The sequence below is a fragment of the Aotus nancymaae genome, unplaced genomic scaffold (assembly GCF_030222135.1).
Source record: "Aotus nancymaae isolate 86718 unplaced genomic scaffold, 86718_ANA_hifiasm-v0.15.2.pri h1tg000016l, whole genome shotgun sequence".
Classification (NCBI taxonomy): Eukaryota; Metazoa; Chordata; class Mammalia; order Primates; family Aotidae; genus Aotus; species Aotus nancymaae.
In genome coordinates this window covers 66,117,913-66,137,328 of record NW_026988428.1, presented here as the reverse complement: position 1 = coordinate 66,137,328, position 19,416 = coordinate 66,117,913, and the positions used below count along the sequence as shown (strand labels likewise).

Below are 19,416 nucleotides of genomic sequence, written 5' to 3'. Positions count from 1 at the left end.
GGGGGTTAAAAAACAGCTTTTTCCCTCATCTCTGTCCCTTTTGTAGGAGGGACTTAGGAAAGGGGGTGGGCTTGCCCTGTCCAGTTAATTTCTGACCTTTACTCCTGCCCTTTGAGCTTGGTGATGCTGACTGTAAAGTGTTTTCTCCCTAAAGGGTGCAGCCTGAAGCTGAGCCAGGCAGCAGCAAGTATTCCTGGGGCATAGTGGGGTGATGAATGCCATGTGCTAAGCTTGTGCCCAGGCTGTGGGTTGGCAGTGCCCCACATGGCCACTTCTCCGAGAAGGGCTTCCCATGACTGGGGGTGTTGGGCAGCAGTGGCGCCTTCATTTGGAGCCATGCTGTAAAGCTAGGCCACCCTGGCAGGCAAGCTCAAGGGAGATAAAATTCAGGCCCTCCTAGGGGTAAGAATATGCTACATTCACCCTCTTAATGGGGAGGTGGCCTAGGGCCGCTCACACACACTGGGAATCCTCCCCTCCTTATGCCTTCTTGTGTCTTAGATTTGGTCGTATTGGCCGCCTGGTCACCAGGGCTGCTTTTAACTCTGGTAAAGTGGATATTGTCGCCATCAATGATCCCTTCATTGACCTCAACTACATGGTGAGTGCTGCCCCAAAGCTGGCATGGGAGGAGCTGCCTGGCTGATGGGCAGCCCCTTCATACCCTCACATGTTCCTCAGGTCTACATGTTCCAGTATGATTCCACCCATGGCAAATTCCATGGCACTGTCAAGGCTGAGAACGGGAAGCTTGTCATCAATGGAAATCCCATCACCATCTTCCAGGAGTAAGTGGAAGACAGACGGAAGAAATGTGCTGTGGGGAGGCAGCTAGAATGGTGTGCCCCCCTTGGGTATATGGTAATCTCATGTCTCTCAATACTGTCCTGTCCCTGTCTCCCCCCACCCCCATAGACGAGATCCCTCCAAAATCAAGTGGGGCGATGCTGGCGCTGAGTACGTGGTGGAGTCCACTGGCGTCTTCACCACCATGGAGAAGGCTGGGGTGAGTGCACGAGGGCCCGCAGGAGGCGAAGCTGACTCAGCCCTGCAGAGGCAGAACCCAGGTTTGTAACTGTCTACTTTCTCTGCTCCAGGCTCACTTGCAGGGGGGAGCCAAAAGGGTCATCATCTCTGCCCCCTCTGCTGATGCCCCCATGTTCGTGATGGGCGTGAACCATGAGAAGTATGACAACAGCCTCAAGATCGTCAGGTGAGGAAGGCAGGGCCAGTGGAGAAGCAGCCAGCCTGGCACCCTGTGGACGTGCTCCCCTAACTTGCCCCTCCTCCCTCTTTGCAGCAATGCCTCCTGCACCACCAACTGCTTAGCGCCCCTGGCCAAGGTCATCCATGACAACTTTGGTATCGTGGAAGGACTCATGGTATGAGATGCCGAACGAGACTGACGCTCCTGCCTTTTTCATCCAGAATTGGCTCCTCCCTGCCATGGCATACAACCCTGGGGGTTGGGGGGTTCTGGGGACTGGCTCTCCCATAATTTCCATCCAAGGTGGGGAGGGAGGTAGAGGGGTGGTGTGGGGAGCGCTCTGCAGGGCCTCAATCCCTCCTCTTCCAGACCACTGTCCACGCCATCACTGCCACCCAGAAGACCGTGGATGGCCCCTCCGGGAAACTGTGGCGTGATGGCCGTGGGGCTCTCCAGAACATCATCCCTGCCTCTACTGGCGCTGCCAAGGCTGTGGGCAAGGTCATCCCTGAGCTGAACGGGAAGCTCACTGGCATGGCCTTCCGTGTCCCCACTGCCAACGTGTCAGTGGTGGACCTGACCTGCCGTCTGGAAAAACCTGCCAAATATGATGACATCAAGAAGGTGGTGAAGCAGGCGTCAGAGGGCCCCCTCAAGGGCATCCTGGGCTACACTGAACACCAGGTGGTGTCCTCTGACTTCAACAGTGACACCCATTCTTCCACCTTCGATGCTGGGGCTGGCATTGCCCTCAACGACCACTTCGTCAAGCTCATTTCCTGGTAAGTGGCTAGGGCTGGTAGTCAGGCTCTTAAAAAGTGATGTGGGAACTGGTGCCCTCTGGTGGCTGGCTCAGAAAAAGGCCCTAACAACTCTTCATCTTCTAGGTATGACAATGAATTTGGCTACAGCAACAGGGTGGTGGACCTCATGTCCCACATGGCCTCCAAGGAGTAAGACCCCTGGACCACCAGCCCCAGCAAGAGCACGAGAGGAAGAGAGGCCCTCACTGCTGGGGAGTCCCTACCACACTGAGTCCCCCACCACACTGAATTGTTCCTCCTCACAGTTTCCATGCAGACCCCTTGAAGAGGGAGGGGCCTAGGGAGCCCCACCTTGTCGTGTACCATCAATAAAGTCCCCTGTGCTCAGCCAGTTCTTTGTCCTGTCTTATCCTGTCTAGGGCAGAGGGGAGGGAAGCTGGGCTGGTGTAAGGTGAGACATTCTTGCTGGGAGGGACCTGGTACATCCCCCTCAAATCGAGGGTAGGGCCTCCAAACAGCCTTGCTTGCTTCAAGAACCATCTGCTTCCTGCTCCTCTAGAGGTCTGAGTGCTACAGGAAGCTGGCACCACCGCTTGAGAGAACAAGCCCTTTTCCTCTCCCTGCTCCAGTCCTAGGCTATCTATCTGCTGTTGGCTGAACATGGAAGAATCTATTCTTTGGGCAACCCCAGGGAGGGTGACTGGCTGGTGGAAGTCAGGGCTCACACTGGGTTCTGATGGTGACTGGTTAATAGAGCTGAGCTTCAGCAGGCAATTGGCCTCTGCAGCTGTGAGGTCTTGAGCAAGCGCTCCTGCCTTCTGTGCCCTTGTACCTTATCTGCAAAATAAGGATGTGACTGTGGCCAGCCCCTAAGGTCTTCAGCAGGATTTATCTAGCTACACTAAGTACTTAAAATCCATGCCCAAGATGGTAAGCACTATATAATTTTTAAAAATCCGTAAGGTTAATGCCCACTTCATACAGTTTTGAGGAAGATGAACTGTGTGTTTGTTAGGGTGACTTCTTATTTCCATCATCATCCTTAGGGGAGCTTGGGTAGGGGCAAGGCATGGAGCTGGGACCTGCTTTGGGCAGTTAGAGTGCTCACGCCTATAACCCCAGCACTTTGGGAGGCCAAGGTGGGTGGATCCCCTGAGGTCAGAAGTTGTTTTGAGACCAGCCTGGCTGAAACACCATCTCTACTGAAACAAAATTTAGCCAGGCATGATGGCACGCACCTGTAGTCCCAGCTACTCGAAAGGCTGAAGTGAGCTGAGGCCACGCCACTGCACTCCAGCCTGGGCAACAGAGTGTGAGACTCCATCATCTCAAAAAAATTAAAAAGAAGTACCTACCTCAGAGTTCAAACTAGTTAATATTAGGAAGTGCTTGAAACAGTAACACCAAACATACTCGCCAGTTTCATTATTATTAAAGAATCCATTCGAATGTCAGCTCAGCACAGCCTCCTATATGGAGGCATTATGAATCACATCTCCCCAGTTTCTCCAGGCTTTTCCAAGAGTCAAGGACACCTTAGCCTATTGGTCTCAGTGTATGACAGACACAGAGGAGGCACATCTTTAGCTGATACTTAAAAGAAACAGACCCTAAGCCAGCGCGCACGCACACGCGCATGCATGCACAGAGCTTCGCCTTCTCTGTCATTCTGCAGTGACCAGGAGAGCAAGAGCTCCCACCTCCCTTCAAGATATTGTGCCCATCCCGGGCACTAAGGCCTCTTTAAAGCACGGCGCCTCCATGAGAGGGCCACAGCCACATATATTCCACCCGGCAGGTGGACAGCATGAGCACGTGAACCATAGCAGGGACAGGGTGCCCCGGCCAGCCCCGATGCCCTCCACACTAACGGGGACAGAAGCCCTCTCCAACTGCGTGTGCTGCAGTGGCCACGCCTAGCCTCCAGCTGCATTCATTCCACTCCAGTGCCTGGGCCAGTTAGCACCAGTGCGGAAGACAGTGAGCCGGCTCCAGACAACAGTGATGGAGGAAAGGTCCTACATTCACATTCCTGACACGTGGACAAGGTGAGGGGCTGTAATCGCTCTGGCAGCATTTTAAAGATGGGGAAGTAGCAGACACCCACACATGAAGGCAGGAGAGCCCCAACTGTGGTGGAAATGGCTCCGGAAGGGCAGGGCCAAGCCTAGCTCCAGACACCCCAGAGCCCAGGAGAAGCCAAGACCGAGGAGGAAGCCTGAGGGAGGAGCGCCCCAGTCCCCAGGGGCCAGGCCTCGTGCAGTGGTGCAAGTGATGCTCCCCTCTGTGCAGTCCCACCCTCTGCCTCGCTGAGCTCCCAGCTGAGAGGATCTCGGGCCGGGGCGGGGCGTGCAAGGGGGAGTCAGGTCTCTATCTCAGGGAGCTATCAGATGAGACATCGCGATCTGAGTCCTCAGTCTCGCTTGGCGGCGGTGGCGGCGGGTCGCTAAGCGGGACCGCAGAGAAAGCAGGAGACTTTCTAGAAAAAAACACCAGTTGTCAACCTTGGGGCAGGCAGGAATCCTGAAGTCGGCACTCCTCTTCCTGCCGCCTCTGGCAGCAGGTGAGGAGCACCAGAGGTGAGGGCGGGGCGTCAGGAAGGGAACTCTTTCCAACCCCACCCTGACTGGGAAATGGGCCCCGCCTATGTCTTGGGAACTCCAGAGGCTGAGGTCAGGTGCGGTGGCTCACACCTGTAATCCCAGCATGGGAGGCTGAGGCGCGCAGGGTGGGGGTGGGGCAAGCGGGGCAATTAGAGGTCAGGAGATGGAGACCATCCTGCCTAGCATGGTGAAACCCCGTCTCTACCAAAACACGGCTTGCGGGCGTGGTGGCGCAAGCCTGTATTCTCAGCTACTCGGGAGGCTGAAGCAGGGGAATTGCTTGAACCCGGGAGGCGGAGGTTGCAGTGAGCCGAGATTGTGCAACTGCACTCCAGCCTGGTGACAAAGTAAGACTTCGTCACACACACACACACACCCAAAAAAACCTGCCCCTACTTCTCTTCTGTTTCTTGACAGTTTTTTTGATTTTTTTTTTTTTGAGCTGGAGTCTAGCTCTGTTGCCCAGGCTGGAGTGCAGTGGTGCAATCTTGGCTTACTGCAGCCTCTGCCTCCCAAGTTCAAGCGATTCTCCTGCCTAGCCTCCCAAGTAGCTGAGATTAAAGGTGCTAATTTTTTTTCTTTTTTGGTATTTTTAGTAGAGATGAGGTTTCACTGTGTTGGCTAGGCTGGTCTCAAACTCCTGACCTTATGATCCACTCACCTTGGCCTCCCAAAGTGCTGGGATTACAAGCGTGAGCCACCGCACCTGGCCTCTTCTTGCCAGTTTTTAAACTGCCTCTAACCAGAGGAACCACCAGAGCTGGTGGCCTTGGGAGGTTTCAGCCCTCCAGCCATGAATGGACACCATGTGATCCAACTGCCAAGCAGGAGAGAGCTGTGGGTCTGGGCCAGCCACACCAGGTGACTCCCAAAGGGCAGCCCCGCACCAAGATGTGACCCAGTCACTGCCTGAGGGTCTTCGGGGCTGTGTTCCACCCTTTCTCCTCCCTGCGTCCCCCTGGAAGGCTCCAGACCTCAGGGGAGGCGCCTACCGGTCTCCGGACTGGGTGATGAGCCGGCGGCAGGTCTCCATCTGCACGTCCAGGCCGCGCTTCATGCTGCACATCTCCATGTACTCGTGCAGGTGCCGGTTCATGTCATTCTTGGCCGTGGCCAGCTCCAGCTGTGGTGGGGCAGGCAAGGCCATTGGGGTTAGTAGGTGGGGTTCACAGTGACTCTGTTCCCCCCGCCAGGAGGCTAACACACCAAGGGCAGTGGCTGGGCTGGGAGCCCAGGCAGCCATTGCTGAAGGCTGATTTTAAAATAAATCAGACCGAGGCAGAAGGCACCAAATACACTATTATTTCCTCTGGTTTTCCTGGAAATCTCTGCCCGTGGAGGAATGTAAAGGTACTGCTGCAGGCTGCATTCAGACTGGTAAGAGTGGCGAGGAAAGTCAGTGCAGGCGGGATGGAGTAAATCCACAGGCCCCCAGGGCCACATCAGGTCCTGCTGGGCTCCGCTCACTCCTCATCCACTGTGCTGTGCTGACTGCACTGTGAGCTCATTTAAGGGTTAGCCACGGGTCTTCCTCATCCCTGCAGACCCAGACCTCGACAGGATTTAACTCTGTGAAGTGCCCATGAGACCTGTGGCATACAAGAAGCTTGGCTCATTGCTGAAAGGGGCCCAATCTTCTTCCCATCACTTTATTTTCTCACCTAAAAGTCATTCTCAGACACTAAAAAGGAAGACTCCCATGTTGTAGGTGCCACTGATTCTGAGATGTGTCCTGACTTCAGAAATGTCACACGTGGAAAACATGGGGCTCAGAATCAAAGAAATCCAGTCTCCCTCCCAGGGCCCATTCTGCAGCCCAGGCTCTGAGGCGGACTGAGAGGCAGGGCCCAGGCAGCACAAGCTCTGGGCCGGGGACAGTCGACTGCCTCTCTTTGGTGTGGGTACAAAGGGCAAGGGCCATAAAAGGAGGCAAAATCAAACTGCCTGGAGGTGACCTTTGTGAATGCCTGAGCAAGAGGACGGGGAGGGTGCCAGCTGTGATCACCTGGATTGGACAGAGGTGGTGGGAACTCAGAGAAAGAAGGAAACAGGCCACGGGGCCAGACAACAGTAATGGTCAGGACACTGACATGTGGGGTGAGATGGCAGCTGGGTGGGTGAGAAGCCCTAGTGGGGACAGCTGTAGTGGCAGGCTCGTCTGCCACAGTAGCGGGAGGAGCAGGACACAGTGACTGTTCAGCCCAGGGAGAAAACACAGTGCTACCAGTTCTTACTCAGATCAGCTGCCTATTCCCCAATTTCTCTACCTTGGAAAAGCCAGAGTGCAGGGGGCTGGGTTCTGGAACCATCACTCAGGGAGACTGGGAAGAAGGAAAGGAACCAAATATATTCTACTGAAATACAGGGCTAGTACTGCCACCAGTAGTCTGCATATTCTATGTCCCCGCTTAATTCACAAATTTACAGCAGGAACGCGGTCAGGAGATGAACGTGCAAGTCAGGAGACGTCCTTGATAAGCTACCTTGAAAACTGCAGGCTCACTGTGTGATCAGACTTGGGGGTGAGATGGGAGGAGACAGAGAGGTGAGGAGGAGTGGGGAAGAACTGCCTCCCGCCTGCCACTCTGGGCAGTGGATTTACCAGAGGAACTGGTCCTTACTCCGTCTTAGTGACCCTGAGATAAAAGGTCACAAAGATAAAGGCACCTTGGGTACTCCTGAGGTCAGCAAGTCCCCCTAAAGGTTCCCCTAACACAGAAGTCCTCAACCCCCAGGCCACACACCGGTACCTGTCTTGTGGCCTGTTAGGCACCAGGCCCAACAGCAGGAGGTGAGCAGTGGGCAAGTGAGCGAGGCTTCATCTGGATTTACAGCTGCTCCCCATCACTGGCATTACCGCCTGGGCCCCGCCTCCTGTCAGATCTGCAGCGTCATTAGATTCTCATGGGAGCGGGAACCCTACTGTGAACTGTGCATGTGAGGAATCTAGGCTGCATGCTCCTTATGAGAATCTAATGCCTGATGATCTGTCACTGTCTCCCGTCACCCCCCGACGGGACTGTCTAGTTGCAGGAACATAAGCTCAGGGCTCCCACTGATTCCACATTCTGGTGACTTGTATAATTATTTCATTTGTTTACTGAAAATGAAATAATCTTCAGTAAAAAAAATGAAATAATTATACAAGTCATTAACAGTATAACAAGAACGTAATAATAATAGAAATAAAGTGCACAGACCATGACGGTGGCTCACACCTGTAGTCCCAGAACTTTGGGAGGCCAAGGCGGGCAGGTCACCTGAGGTCAGCAGTTCAAGCAAGACCAGCCTGACCAATGTGGAGAAACCCCGTCTCTACTAAAAATACAAAATTAGCCACGTGTGGCAGCACGAGCCTGTATTCCCAGCTACTCAGGAGGCTGAAGCAGGAGAATCACTTGAACCAGGGAGGCGGAGGTTGCGGTGAGCCGAAATCGTGCCATTGCACTCCAGCCTGGGCAACAGAGTAAGACACCGTCTCAAAAATAAAATAAATAAATAAAAATAAAGTGCACAATAAATATAATGTGCCTGAATCATCCTGAAACCATTCCCCACTCAGGTCAGTGGAAAAACTGCCTTCCAAAAAACCAGTCCCCGGTACCATAAAGGTTGAGGACTGCTGCCCTAAAGTCATTGTAGTGGGAGAGAGGGGGAATCAGATGACTTGAAAATACCTTTTTTTTTTTTTTTTGAGACAGAGTCTCGCTCTGTCACCCAGGCTGGAGTGCAGTGGCGCATTCTTGGCTCACTGCAGCCTCTGCCTCCCAGATTCCAGTGATTCTCCTGCCTCAGTCTCCCAAATAACTGGGATTACAGGCACCCACCACAACGCCTGGCTAATTTTTGTATTTTTAGTAGAGACAGCATTTCACCATGTTGGTGGCCAGGCTGGTCTTGAACTCCTGATCTCAAGTGAGCCACCTGCCTTGGCCTCCCAAAGTGCTGGGATTCCAGGGGAGAGCCACTGCGCCCAGCAGAAAATAGCTTAAAAGGCATGACTCCATTTAGGATATTCTTTTCGTTCATTCAGATCGTGTTTTACACTGGGCACTTGAGGTCCAGGGAGACTAAGGAGAGACGGCAGCCTGAGATCTCCTCTTCACGCAGATGGCTGCGCAAAGGCCCCTACTTGGTTGAAGGCACAATGAAAACGGCAGACCTTAAATCCACCAACCAAAAGAGGGAGGCGAGAACCAGGTCAGGCAGGAGGGAGGAAACGGCGAGCCGCGTAGACAGGAGAGTGGGGAGGATTGGTTTCCCTTGCCATGTCTTTAGGTAGCAGCACAAATCCAGGAAACCTCGTCTACCTGGCCAAGAAAACCAGGTTTGCTTGCAGGAGCAGGACAACTTGATGTGTGTTGGGAGAGTTAGTATGTAGAAAAATAATTTCCCAACTTCCTTCTCAAACACATCCAGTGTGAAAGCAGTAAGGGTAAAGTCACTCCCTCCTTATCCACTGTTTCACTTTCCATGGCTTCAGGTACCCGAGGTAAACCTTGATCTGAAAATATGAAATGAAAGATTCTAGAAATAAGCAATTCCTAAGTTTTAAACTGCACGCTGTTCTGAGTGGCCTGATAAAATCTCACTCTAGGCTGAGCACGGTAGCTCACGCCTGTAATCTCAGCACTTTGGGAGGCCATGGCAGGCGGATCACCTGAGGTCAGGAGTTCGAGACCAAAATGGAGAAACCCCATCTCTACTAAACCTCACTCTCTCCAGCCCAAATCGTGAACCGTCCCTCTGTCCCAGAGATCCACACTGTCTACAATGCCTGCCCATTAGTCACTTAGTAGCCATCTCAGAGATCAGACTGACTGTCACGGTATCACAGTGCCTGTGTTCAAAGAACCCTTATTTTTACTTCATAATGGCCCCAAAGCACAAGAGTAGTGATGCTGGTAATTTGGATATGCCAAAGAGAAGCCAAAATGTGCTCCCATTAAGTGAAAAAGTAAAACTTTTCAACTTAATAAGAAAAAGAATCCTATGCTGAGGTTGCTAAGATCTATAGTAAGAAAGAATCTCCTATCTGTGAAATTGTAAAGAAGGAAAAACAAATTTGTGCCAGTTTTTCTGTCACACCTCGAACTGCAAAAATTACTGCCACAGTGCATGCAAAGTGCTTAGTTAAGATGGAAAAGGCACTGAATGTGTAGGTGGAAGACATGAACAGAAACAGGTTCCATTGACAGCGAGTGGACCCAAGCTATCAGGGGTTCGGTGCTAGCTTTGGTTTCAGGCACCCATTGGCGGATGCCCGCAGATAAGGGGGGACTACGGTATGAATCTGCCACATGGGCTTGAAGAGAGGTTGAGAGTCAGAGAAGGCACCAGACCTCTCCCCGAGTCAGAGCGTCCGGAAATGACCATCTCACCACGGCAGGAGAGCTCATGGGCGTCCTGTCCATCCCTCCTCCCACAGCAACCTCCATTCTGTGGTTCCACACACCCTTCTTGCAGCTCCTAAAGCCTGGAGTTTAAGGTGCCACTTGCCTCTAGGTACCTCTAGAAGGTACTTCAAGGCTCGGGAGAAAGCCTGGAGATTTCTCTGTTACCTCAAAGGCTGAGTGAGTGGAAGAAACAGGAATGTCCAAGTCCATCTCTGAGTGCTACGGCACTGATGGTGTTAATAATAAAACGGTCCCCACTACGGTACACTCACTATGAGCCAGACACTGCCCTAAACTCTATATGTGCATTATTTCATCTGATATTCTAAACAATCCTATAGGGGAAGTTTTATTAAATTCCTCATTTTACAAATAAAGAGGCCGGGCATAGTGGCTCATGCCTGTAATCCCAACACTTTGTGAGGCCGAATTGGGAGGACTGCTTGAACTCAGAAGTTTGAGGCCAGCCTGGAAAACAAGTGAGACCCTGTCTCTATAAAATATCAAAAAATTAGCTGGATGTGGTGGCACATGCCTGTGGTCTCAGCTACTTAGGAGGCTGAAGTAGGAGGATTGCTTGGATCCAGGAGATTGAGGCTGCAGTGAGTCTGGAGTGACAGAGCAAGATCATGTCAGAAAGAAAGAAAAGGAAGAAAGGAGAGAGGGAGGGGGGAAAGAAAAGAAAAGAAAAGAAAGAGGGAGGGAGGGAAGGAGGGAAGGAAGGAAGAGGTACAGAGGCTGGGCACATGGCTCATGCCTGTAATTCCAGCACTTTGAGAGGCTGAAGCAGGAGGATCACTTGAGCCCAAGAATTTAAGACCTGCCTGGGAAACACAGGGAGACCCCCATCTCTACAAAAGAAAAAATTAAAAACTAGCTGGGTGTGGTAGTGCACGCCTGTGGTCCCAGCTACTCGGAAGGCTGGGGTGGGAGGATCACTCCAGCCTAGGCAACAGAGTGAGACTTTGTCTCAAGAAAAAAAAAAAAGGAAGTAACTGACTCAGAGGGAACAAGTAACCTGTTACAAGTTCAGAGTGATTGTAAGTGACAGAGCTGAGATTTGAACCGACATCTGTCTGCTTCCGGAGTCTTCAGAGCCCACCAGAAGGACTACAGCTGAGAGGCCACTCCTCCCAAGACCCTGGTCTCTAAGGTCCCTCAGGAGGGATGAGGCCACTGTGCCTGCGGCCCCACTCAAAACCCTCTGCGACCCTGTGCCCCTGGCTTCTGCCCCTGCCCTTACCTCTATCTGGTCAATGGTCTCCTGATACTCCTTCTCCCGGGTTTTGAACAGGGACTCCGTATCTTTAATCACCTTCTCCAGGCTGTCTTCCTGCTGCTGGAGTAGAAAGGGAAGCGAGGGAGGCCAGCCAGGGAGGGATGGGATGGGGCGCATTCCACAGGGCCAAGTCAGGGGGAGAGAGAGAGAAAGACCGGTTAAAGAAACTGGAGAAAGAAAAGCAAAAGGATCAAGGAAGAGGGGAGACGCAGGTAGAGGATGACAGCCACATGGGGGGACAGAGCGAGGAGTGGAGGGAGGGAGGCCGGGCGTCGGGCTGGAGGCAGAGCCAGAGGGCCCTGAGGCCGGGAGCAGAGGTTACCTCTCCCTGGGCCTCTGCAGCTGCCATGGCATAGCCTGAGAAATCCTCCCAAAGCAGCAGGGTCTCCTCAGTCTCCTCCCAAGTCAGGCTGTCACAGTCGTCCTCAAAATCATACTCCCTCCTAGAGACAGGGAACCCGGGTGTCAGGGCAAGCGGGGCCTCGTCCTGGCAGGGGACTGGGGAGCTCCGGCCTCCTGGGCTGCTGTGGCATCGGTGCTGCGGGAGCACGGCCTGCGGACTCACAGCTGGTTGAGCATGCGCTGCATCTCCTCGTTGATGCTGAGGGCTGTGCTCTCCTCCTCATCCCCATCAGGCTGGCGGGGCCCCTCACTCTCCGACAGGGAGGTGTCGTCCTCGACGGCAGCCTTGCGCTCCCGCTTCCGCCCCCCCATGGATGGGACCTTAATGGGAGACAAGTGCAGAGACTACAGAGACGAGGCCGGGTGCATGAGGAGAAAGGGCGGGAGCGGGAGGCCGGGCAGAGAGGGCGGGAACGGGGGAGAAGCGTGAACCAGCAGGAAGGGTGGGGCAGACAGAGAGAAAAGTCACAGTTACAACGACAGGAACAGAAACACAGACAGTCACCAAGGGCCAGACACACAGACACACAGCAGGGGCCAGGGCTGCAGACTGAGAAGGCAGCACAAGAAGAAATAGAGAAAGAGAGTGGTCAGACAAGGGAGGAAGGGCTTGTTAGGGCCGCAGTCAGATATGCATGAGGGCTCAAGAGGAATTTTTTTTTCTAAAAAAAGCCTTTTTGATTAAATGACTCAACTAAAAAAAAAAAAAAAAGCTTTAGGCTGCAAGGAGGATGAGGGTGCAATGTGTACAAAGGAGAACCTGAATGACATCCAGATCTGGAAAGCCGGGGGAGAAGGGAGAGAAAGAAATGCAGTCAAGAGAACGAGAGAGAGAGAGAGAAAGGGGGAAGAGCAAGGAAAAGAGAAAGGGGAGAAAAAAATCTGTGCTGAAGAGCCCAGCGGGCCCTAACTGGGGGCCAGGAGGCCTAGGCAGCTTAGAAACGGGGACTGGGACATTAATAAGCTTGCATGAGATCAAACTAACCAGCTTCTTCTGTGGAGGAAGCAAGAGAAGATGAGAGGAAGAGAGGAGAGGAAGCAGACAGAGGAGAGAGGGGGGGAAGGGAGAGACGGCGTTAGAGATAGCTTCCACAATGCCCCTCCTGACGCTGCTCCTTGCCCCCCAGCCTAGCCCCACAAGGGCCCCAGGTGCCAGGATAAGGCTCCCCAAGTGGGAGGCAGGGCCGGCGTTCCGGGCCAGGCACCGAAGAAGCATCCACCTGCCCCACCCACCCCTGAGAGCGGAGGCAGCTTCGTCCTCACCTGGAACATCTGGATCATGTCCTCGCAGTTGCGCTGCTGAGCCACGTCGCAGAGCTTGGCGGTGATGTCGATGCGACGGCAGATGTCCATGTCCACCTTCATGGCTTTCTCCTGGATCTTGGTATCCAGCTCCGACAGGTTCTGTCCAGGGAACGCAGGGAACAGTGAGGAGGCACCCAGTTCTCCAGACAAGGACGAATAAGGCCTGGCAAGGTCCTCATCCTCCCACCACATTGCACCAGTGCCTCTTCCATGGAGTCTCCCTGAGCTGAATGCACCCCTCTTCCTGGGTGGCAGTGGCCTCCCCACAGCACTGTGTGAATATTCTGGGCATGGCAGCTCCGACCACTGCTCCCTGGCCAAATGGAAGCCCTGGAGGGCACAGCCAGTGCCTGGGACATGTAGGGGCTCCCTGGGACATGTAGGGGCTCCCTGGATCAGCAGTCCTCATCCTCCTGGAACTTAGATTCCCAGAGAGAAAGAGACTCCTGGGAATTATAAGCGTGGAGAAAGGACTGTAATAATCGCAACAGCTAACACTCTTCCAGCTAACGCTGCGTGCCGGGCACTGTCCTAAGTACACGATCACCTTCACAATACTCCTGCAGAGTGCACGCCTTTCTTTCCCCACACGGAAGGTGAGGCCTCAGAGGCTGAGGAACTGGCCCAGGGCCCCAGCGCCAGCCGCAGAGCCTCCACCCCAGAAGCCACTCGCTAACTGCTCTGCAACCCCAGGCCCTCAGAAGCTGCACCACCTCTGAGATGCAACACCAAGACTTTTGTTCCTTCTCTTTCTCTGGAGTTGGGGTGGCTAGGGGAAAAGGGAAGGGGAGCAAATAGAAGGGGAGGAGGCATGGACAGGAAGCCAACAGGCCAACTCTAGAAGGGCCTGCTGCTCTGGCCTGAGAAGCCTCACGTTGACCCTCGGGGAAGCCTGGGGCTGCACTCACGTTACTCATGAGCCCCTTGAAGACCACCAGCTCAGCCTTCAACTGTTCCACCTTCAGTGCCAACTCCTCCTGGCAGGCATCAGCCTCCTGGGCTTCCTGCAGTTGGGAGAAACCCTGATGTTAGTGGCACTGCTGAGGTGGGAAGAAGGTAAAGATGACAAGGAGGGACAGGGAGGTGATGCCAGGGTCGCGGCCAGACAGGGGCACCCAGGGAAGCACGGGCAGTGAGTGGGGCACCACCCTCACCTCCTGGAGCTCATTTACACGGTCCTGCAGCTGGATCCGCACCGTGTACTCCTCTTCCCACCTGACAGACAGGGAAGGGCGGAGAGAGCTTAGGGACAGAGTCCTTCCCTGCCCCCACGGCTCCCTGTCCCCACCTCTCTAGTTCAGGCCTCAGACCCCAGTTCTGGTTCCCCGGATGGGGAGGAGCAGGGCACGGGAACGCCTGGCCAGCCAGCCGGTGGCCAACTGCAGCTGTCGCGTGGCTCCGTGCTTCCTGACGGGCATCAAGCTCGCCAGCTGCCTTCCCAGAACCTCCGGGTCACACACCAGGAGCTCTGTTTGAGCAACTGCTGCAGCTCCGGTCCTCTGTGGCGCCCATCCCCGCTCAGGCCCCAGTTCAGCCAACTGCCTGGCTGGCCTCATCGCCCACCTCCTGCCCACACCAGACCACCAGGTCCACCCAGCCCAGTCTCCCACCTTCAGTCGCACAGATCCGGGCTCCCGCCTCCTGCCCGCACCAGAACAGAGCTCGTCGAGCCCGCTGCCCTGCCTCTTGTGGTATCATTTAACCCTGTAAAAGCATCTGCAGGACACATACTGTATCAACAGAGTGGGTCAAGAGCCTGATAGGAGACACTCAAAGTCCTTCCCCACAAGCTCCAGAAACTGCCCACCCAGAGCCTCCTCTAAGTGAGCCACAGAGAGGTGACCAGCCTGGCTCAGAGGCCAGAAGTTCCCCAGCAGCATGACAGCAGTGGACACACGAGCCTGGGGTTACTAGCACTCAAACCCAGAGGGAAAATAGAGTATGTAAAGGGGCCCGGTGAGTACAGTGGATGAGCACTAGAAGCAGCCTCTCCCGGACCCAGAATTCAGAGACTAAGACCACAGCGGTCTGGACAACGCTGGGCCACAGCACAGGGTGCTAGGTAGCGCATGCTTCCCAGAGCCAGCTTTGTCACGTCTCATCGGCCACGGCAGGCGGTGCATACTCCATTCCATCACAGAGATGGAAGCCGGGGCAATGCACTGCTTAGGACCTGCCCCGCAGTCTGGCTGGCGTAGCAGCACATCTCAGACCCTGTTCCTGTGAGCTCATCACTTCTGTCAGTCTGAGAAAGGAAGGGAACTGCACCAACAGAGAAACTTCAACATAAGATAGGTGGTTAGGAAGGGGCTAGGAAGACAGCAAGAAAATGGAAATCTAAGTAGGCAGCTTCTGTAGCCCTGGGTTAAGCCCTTTCCTCCCCTTCCCTCCATCTTCCTTCCTATGTCAGCCTCTGGGTCCCATCTCCTCACTCACAGCCGCACTGCAGTACTCCTAATAATAACTCCTCCACAACACCTCGGCTGCCCCTCCCTGCTGGCCAGAGCAGGAGGAGGCGGCCAGCCCAGCCACCACCCTGCTGGCTCCCCACACAGCCTGGCTCCCAGACTGCCTGGCTCCCAGCCCCCTTCCCTGTGGGTCCCATATGTGCTTCTCCCCTTCCCCCTGGCATTCTCATGCACACAGTCAGGCCAGTAAGGGGCCTGGTCACATCAGCTTGTATGTTTTCTTAGCTAAGACCCTTATCTTTTCTGGGTCTTGGTTTCTTCATCTACAATATGAAGGCATGAACTGTGGTGCCCTCATGCCCCTGGAGTCCACAAGTCCCTGGAGGAAGTCAGTAAGCCTGTCAAGGGCATGCTAACCCTGGACAAGATGCGTGAAGGAGGGCAGGAGGGGCTGTCTGACAGTGAGCTCGGTGAAGCCCGGAAGAAGCTTAAGTAAGACAGTAGCTAAAGGTTAAGTTTAATGAAATCTTACAGGGTAAAAAATCTGAAAATGGATCATCTGGAAGCCGACTACAATTCTGTTTGCTCTCCAGCCAGACTTCACACAAACAGGTTCATTTTGACCTCCACTTCCATCTGGTCTCACTTACAAGGTTCCCTTAATATGGGCAGACCCTGAGGGATTTCTATGCATTCTGCATGGACCAAACACCTCTATTTCAAAAAACCGTATCCCTGAGTTGAAGAGAGAAAGCAGGGACCATTCCTATGTTGGAAAAATGGGGGCTCAAAAAAAGGTCACACACAAGGCAGGGGAGCTGAAAATAGAACCCAGGAAGCCTTTAGCTGCCTCCCAGTTTAGTGCTCAAGCCATCCCAGGCCTTCCAGGCGGAAGACAGGAGTTACAGTGTTGCTATAAAGAGACCAGAATGAAGGCAGGGGATCTGGGGTGGAAGAAGAGTCACTGCCAGTGTCACGTACCATCCGAGCCTAGCTACAGCCCTCTACACAGCAGTGTGCTGCAGAGTGATGAGCTAATCGGTCTCCAAGGAATAACTCTTTCCTGCCCTGGACAGCTGGATCAAGGACAAACACTCCTTCAGTTAAAAAAAAAAAAATGCTCCTGAGAACAGCAGTTGTTCCTGTGGTTATGGATACATTCCAGAACTGTGCCTGTTCCACTACTGAGTGTGGCAGTTAACTCCAGCAGGGGCACAGCAGGCTGGTTCTGGGTGGCACCTGAATAATGATTTCAGGACAACTGAAACGCCCAAGGACGCAACTAAGGAAGCCAGCATGAGGACAGGACTCAAACTCAGAAGGCCTGCTAATCTGTGATCCGGTAGACTCCAGCAGGGTAGAGATCCTTGAAGGTCTCCCCCTCAACCCAGCAGTCATTTCCTAGAACATTCGGCCAATCCTCACCCAGTGCTGAACCCCTGCTACACTGGGCTGCATAGACAGTTTCCAGGCCTGCCCACGAGGGGTCCTAATAGCTGAGATGAGATGGGAGGCCCCCAAACCAAAGCCTCCTCTGACTGTCACCCCCCTCATCCTCAACCATAGCATGGGTCGGAGTCTGCAAGACACTACCTCTGCTCTCACTCCTGTCCTTTCGGCCTGGTTATCAACCATCTAAGGAATCCTCTTGGTATACAGCCAGCACTCCTGGCATCACATCCCTTCCCCTCGCCCCTTGGGGCCCGGCTTTTCTCAGCCCAATCTTCATCCACAGACTGCACTGGGCCCGCCCCACCGCCTCCAAGTCCTAGGGAGTGTCTGTATCCCAGCTTCTTCCTGCTCAGTTCCTTGCTGGCTCTCTACTCTCCCTCCACTGCTGGGGCTTTATACTGCCAGAGATTCTCCATCAGCCCTGCTTTCCACCCTTATCCTAGGGAATTCCTTTACTCTTTCTTTTCCCACTTTGTTGGCCTACTCAAGCAATGGCTTGAGGTCCCGGAGCTTTTCCTATGAAACCAGAGAAGGTACCTGGTTTCCATCAATATTCTTTTTTTTTTTTTTTTTGAGACGGAGTTTCGCTCTTGTTACCCAGGCTGGAGTGCAATGGCGCGATCTTGGCTCACCGCAACCTCCGCCTCCTGGGTTCAGGCAAGTCTCCTGCCTCAGCCTCCTGAGTAGCTGGGATTACAGGCACGCGCCACCGTGCCCAGCTAATTTTTTTTTTTTTTTGTATTAGTAGAGACGGGGTTTCACAATGTTGACCAGGTTGGTCTCGATCTCTCGACCTCGTGATCCACCCGCCTCGGCCTCCCAAAGTGCTGGGATTACAGGCTTGAGCCACCGCGCCCGGCCTCTTTAAGAAACCCTAGGCTGTGAAAGAATCACTCACTGCAGGGTGCAGCCCCTTCCTCATTACCCCCTTCCATTTTCACTCAATTTAGTCTCCCTAGTGTACACTATATCCTTGCCTCCTACTTTTGAAGCTTATATCACTAAACTGCCCCAGGACTGAGACTGGTAGGGCTCAGACTCTGTATCTTTCACACATCACAAAGCCCGCAGTTAAGCCTGGATGGCACAGAACAAGCCGGAAAAGTAGGAATCGCCCAGTGTTCTGCTCTCAACGTCCTTATTCCTGTCTCGAGTGGGGCTTCTGCATTCTCTGCGGATTCTAGTCCCCTGCATCCAATTCCTTCCAAGCTCCTCATTATACAGCACAAACTTTACTCTCATTCTTTTCACCCCACACTCTTAGGAACCCACACCGACTCCCAGCTGGTTGTGAGTGGCATGACACAGGTCCCTGTCCCCACTTCCCAGTCCCTACCTCCGCTTGTACTCGTCCCGCTCCCGCTTCACTTTGGCCAGCACGTTGTAGAGCGCGCGGATCTCGGGGGTGATGGTATCGATCTGGACGCCCACCCCATCCGGGTGCACCCACGACAAGCCAGGTCCTTGCACCAGAGTGGGCTCCAGTCCCGGCCCGAGCCGGCGGGCGTGCGAGAAGGACCAGATGGTGCCGGGCATGAAGCGGGCCGATGAGGAGTAGGCGGTGGAGGTGGAGGTAGAGGACGACGAGAGGCTGGCCGCGGAGGGGGCGAGGGGGCCGGCCGGCGAGCGCGCGGGCGAGCCCAGCACCCGCGCCGACGGGCTGCAGACGGCGGCCGGCCGGGCGCCCAGCGGCAGCCCCAGGGGCCGGATGGGGCTGATGAAGCCGGTCTGCACGGCCTGGTCGCGGCGACCCAGGCCCCGCCGGCCCTGCTTACCCTCCTCCAGCGCTTGCTGCAGCTGCTTCTCCAGCAGCCGGTTCCGACGCTCCAGCTCGTGCACCTTGGCCAGGAAGCAGCGGAACCGGAGGTTCAGGGTCTTGAGCACGTTGATGTTGGAGCCCAGGTCATTGCGGAGGGCCATGGCGGCAGGCGGGGCCGGGCCCGGCCCGGGTGGCGAGTAGGCAGCAGGGCCGGCAGGCGAGAGAGGCGCTGGGGGCAAGTCTCCTCCCCCGGCGAAGTGGTCGCCTCCCAGTGGGTCCCCCAGCGGCCCGGCCAGGCCCTGCTGCTCCTGCTGTAGGAGGAAGAGATTGGGGCCGAATAACGGATTCATGGCTGCGCCTTCTGCTGGGAGATGCAGACCGGTGCAGGAGCAGGGATGAAGGGCGAGCGAGAAGAGCCAATGCGGCGCCGGCGGGACAGGGCCGACCAATCAGGCGGCTCGGCGGCGGGGCAGAGGTCAGGAGGCGGGACGAGGGGGGAGATGCCAATGACAGGCTCCGATTGGAGGCCTGACCCTGGACCTTTCCGGGTCTGAGGCCGAGCCCAGGGCCGAGGAGAGCCACCGTCTGGAATCCAACCGGGGTGGCATAAAGCCCAGGACCCCATGGGTTCTGGTGGCAAGCCCATCTCCCCTACACTTCTTGTTTTTTTTCTTTTTTGAGACGGAGTTTCGCTCTTGTTACCCAGGCTGGAGTGCAATGGCGCGATCTCGGCTCACCGCAACCTCCGCCTCCTGGGTTCAGGCAATTCTCCTGCCTCAGCCTCCTGAGTAGCTGGGATTACAGGCACGCGCCACCACACCCAGCTAATTTTTGTATTTTT

General features: G+C 54.7%; 2 protein-coding genes across 9 annotated transcripts; one reads left to right on the top strand and one right to left on the bottom strand.

The window, feature by feature from the left end:
* Positions 1–16: 16 nt before the first annotated feature.
* On the top strand, positions 17–2,358 carry GAPDH (glyceraldehyde-3-phosphate dehydrogenase). Its single transcript, XM_021671013.2, has 7 exons — positions 17–601; positions 682–788; positions 916–1,006; positions 1,098–1,213; positions 1,301–1,382; positions 1,577–1,989; positions 2,095–2,358. Exons 1-7 carry the CDS (start codon positions 431–433, stop codon positions 2,162–2,164), a joined length of 1,050 nt encoding a protein of 349 aa, XP_021526688.2. The 5' UTR covers positions 17–430; the 3' UTR covers positions 2,165–2,358.
* A 1,023-nt stretch (positions 2,359–3,381) lies between these two features.
* Positions 3,382–18,925, bottom strand: IFFO1 (intermediate filament family orphan 1). Of its 8 annotated transcripts, XM_012472825.2 has the most exons (10): positions 18,153–18,925; positions 14,111–14,171; positions 13,865–13,960; positions 12,915–13,055; positions 12,637–12,645; positions 11,815–11,996; positions 11,572–11,692; positions 11,214–11,309; positions 5,567–5,697; positions 3,382–4,450 (listed from the first exon to the last, which is right to left on the bottom strand). In XM_012472825.2, the coding sequence occupies exons 1-10, from the start codon at positions 18,923–18,925 to the stop codon at positions 4,342–4,344; spliced, it is 1,719 nt and encodes a 572-aa protein (XP_012328248.1). In that variant the 3' UTR covers positions 3,382–4,341. The 8 variants fall into 8 exon arrangements, 6 of the variants coding, with proteins under 6 accessions (XP_012328248.1, XP_064233580.1, XP_064233581.1 ...); XM_064377510.1 differs by lacking the exon at positions 12,637–12,645 and having other exon boundaries at positions 11,815–11,972; XM_064377511.1 differs by lacking the exon at positions 12,637–12,645 and having other exon boundaries at positions 3,382–4,446; positions 11,815–11,972.
* Between the last annotated feature and the right edge of the window lie 491 nt (positions 18,926–19,416).

What these genes read in the sequence shown, in the direction of transcription:
- GAPDH (XM_021671013.2), top strand. Translation starts at nt 431, where the DNA reads ATGGGGAGGTGGCCTAGGGCCGCTCACACACACTGGGAATCCTCCCCT. An exon ending in CCCATCACCATCTTCCAGGA is followed by an intron (nt 789 to 915) that starts GTAAGTGGAAGA and finishes CCACCCCCATAG; the next exon opens with ACGAGATCCCTCCAAAATCA. An exon ending in AACAGCCTCAAGATCGTCAG is followed by an intron (nt 1,214 to 1,300) that starts GTGAGGAAGGCA and finishes CCCTCTTTGCAG; the next exon opens with CAATGCCTCCTGCACCACCA.
- IFFO1 (XM_012472825.2), bottom strand. Translation starts at nt 18,925, where the DNA reads ATGAATCCGTTATTCGGCCCCAATCTCTTCCTCCTACAGCAGGAGCAG. An exon ending in CGGGACGAGTACAAGCGGAG is followed by an intron (nt 14,172 to 18,152) that starts GTAGGGACTGGG and finishes CCTGTCTGTCAG; the next exon opens with GTGGGAAGAGGAGTACACGG. An exon ending in CTGCAGAGGCCCAGGGAGAG is followed by an intron (nt 11,310 to 11,571) that starts GTAACCTCTGCT and finishes TTTCTACTCCAG; the next exon opens with CAGCAGGAAGACAGCCTGGA.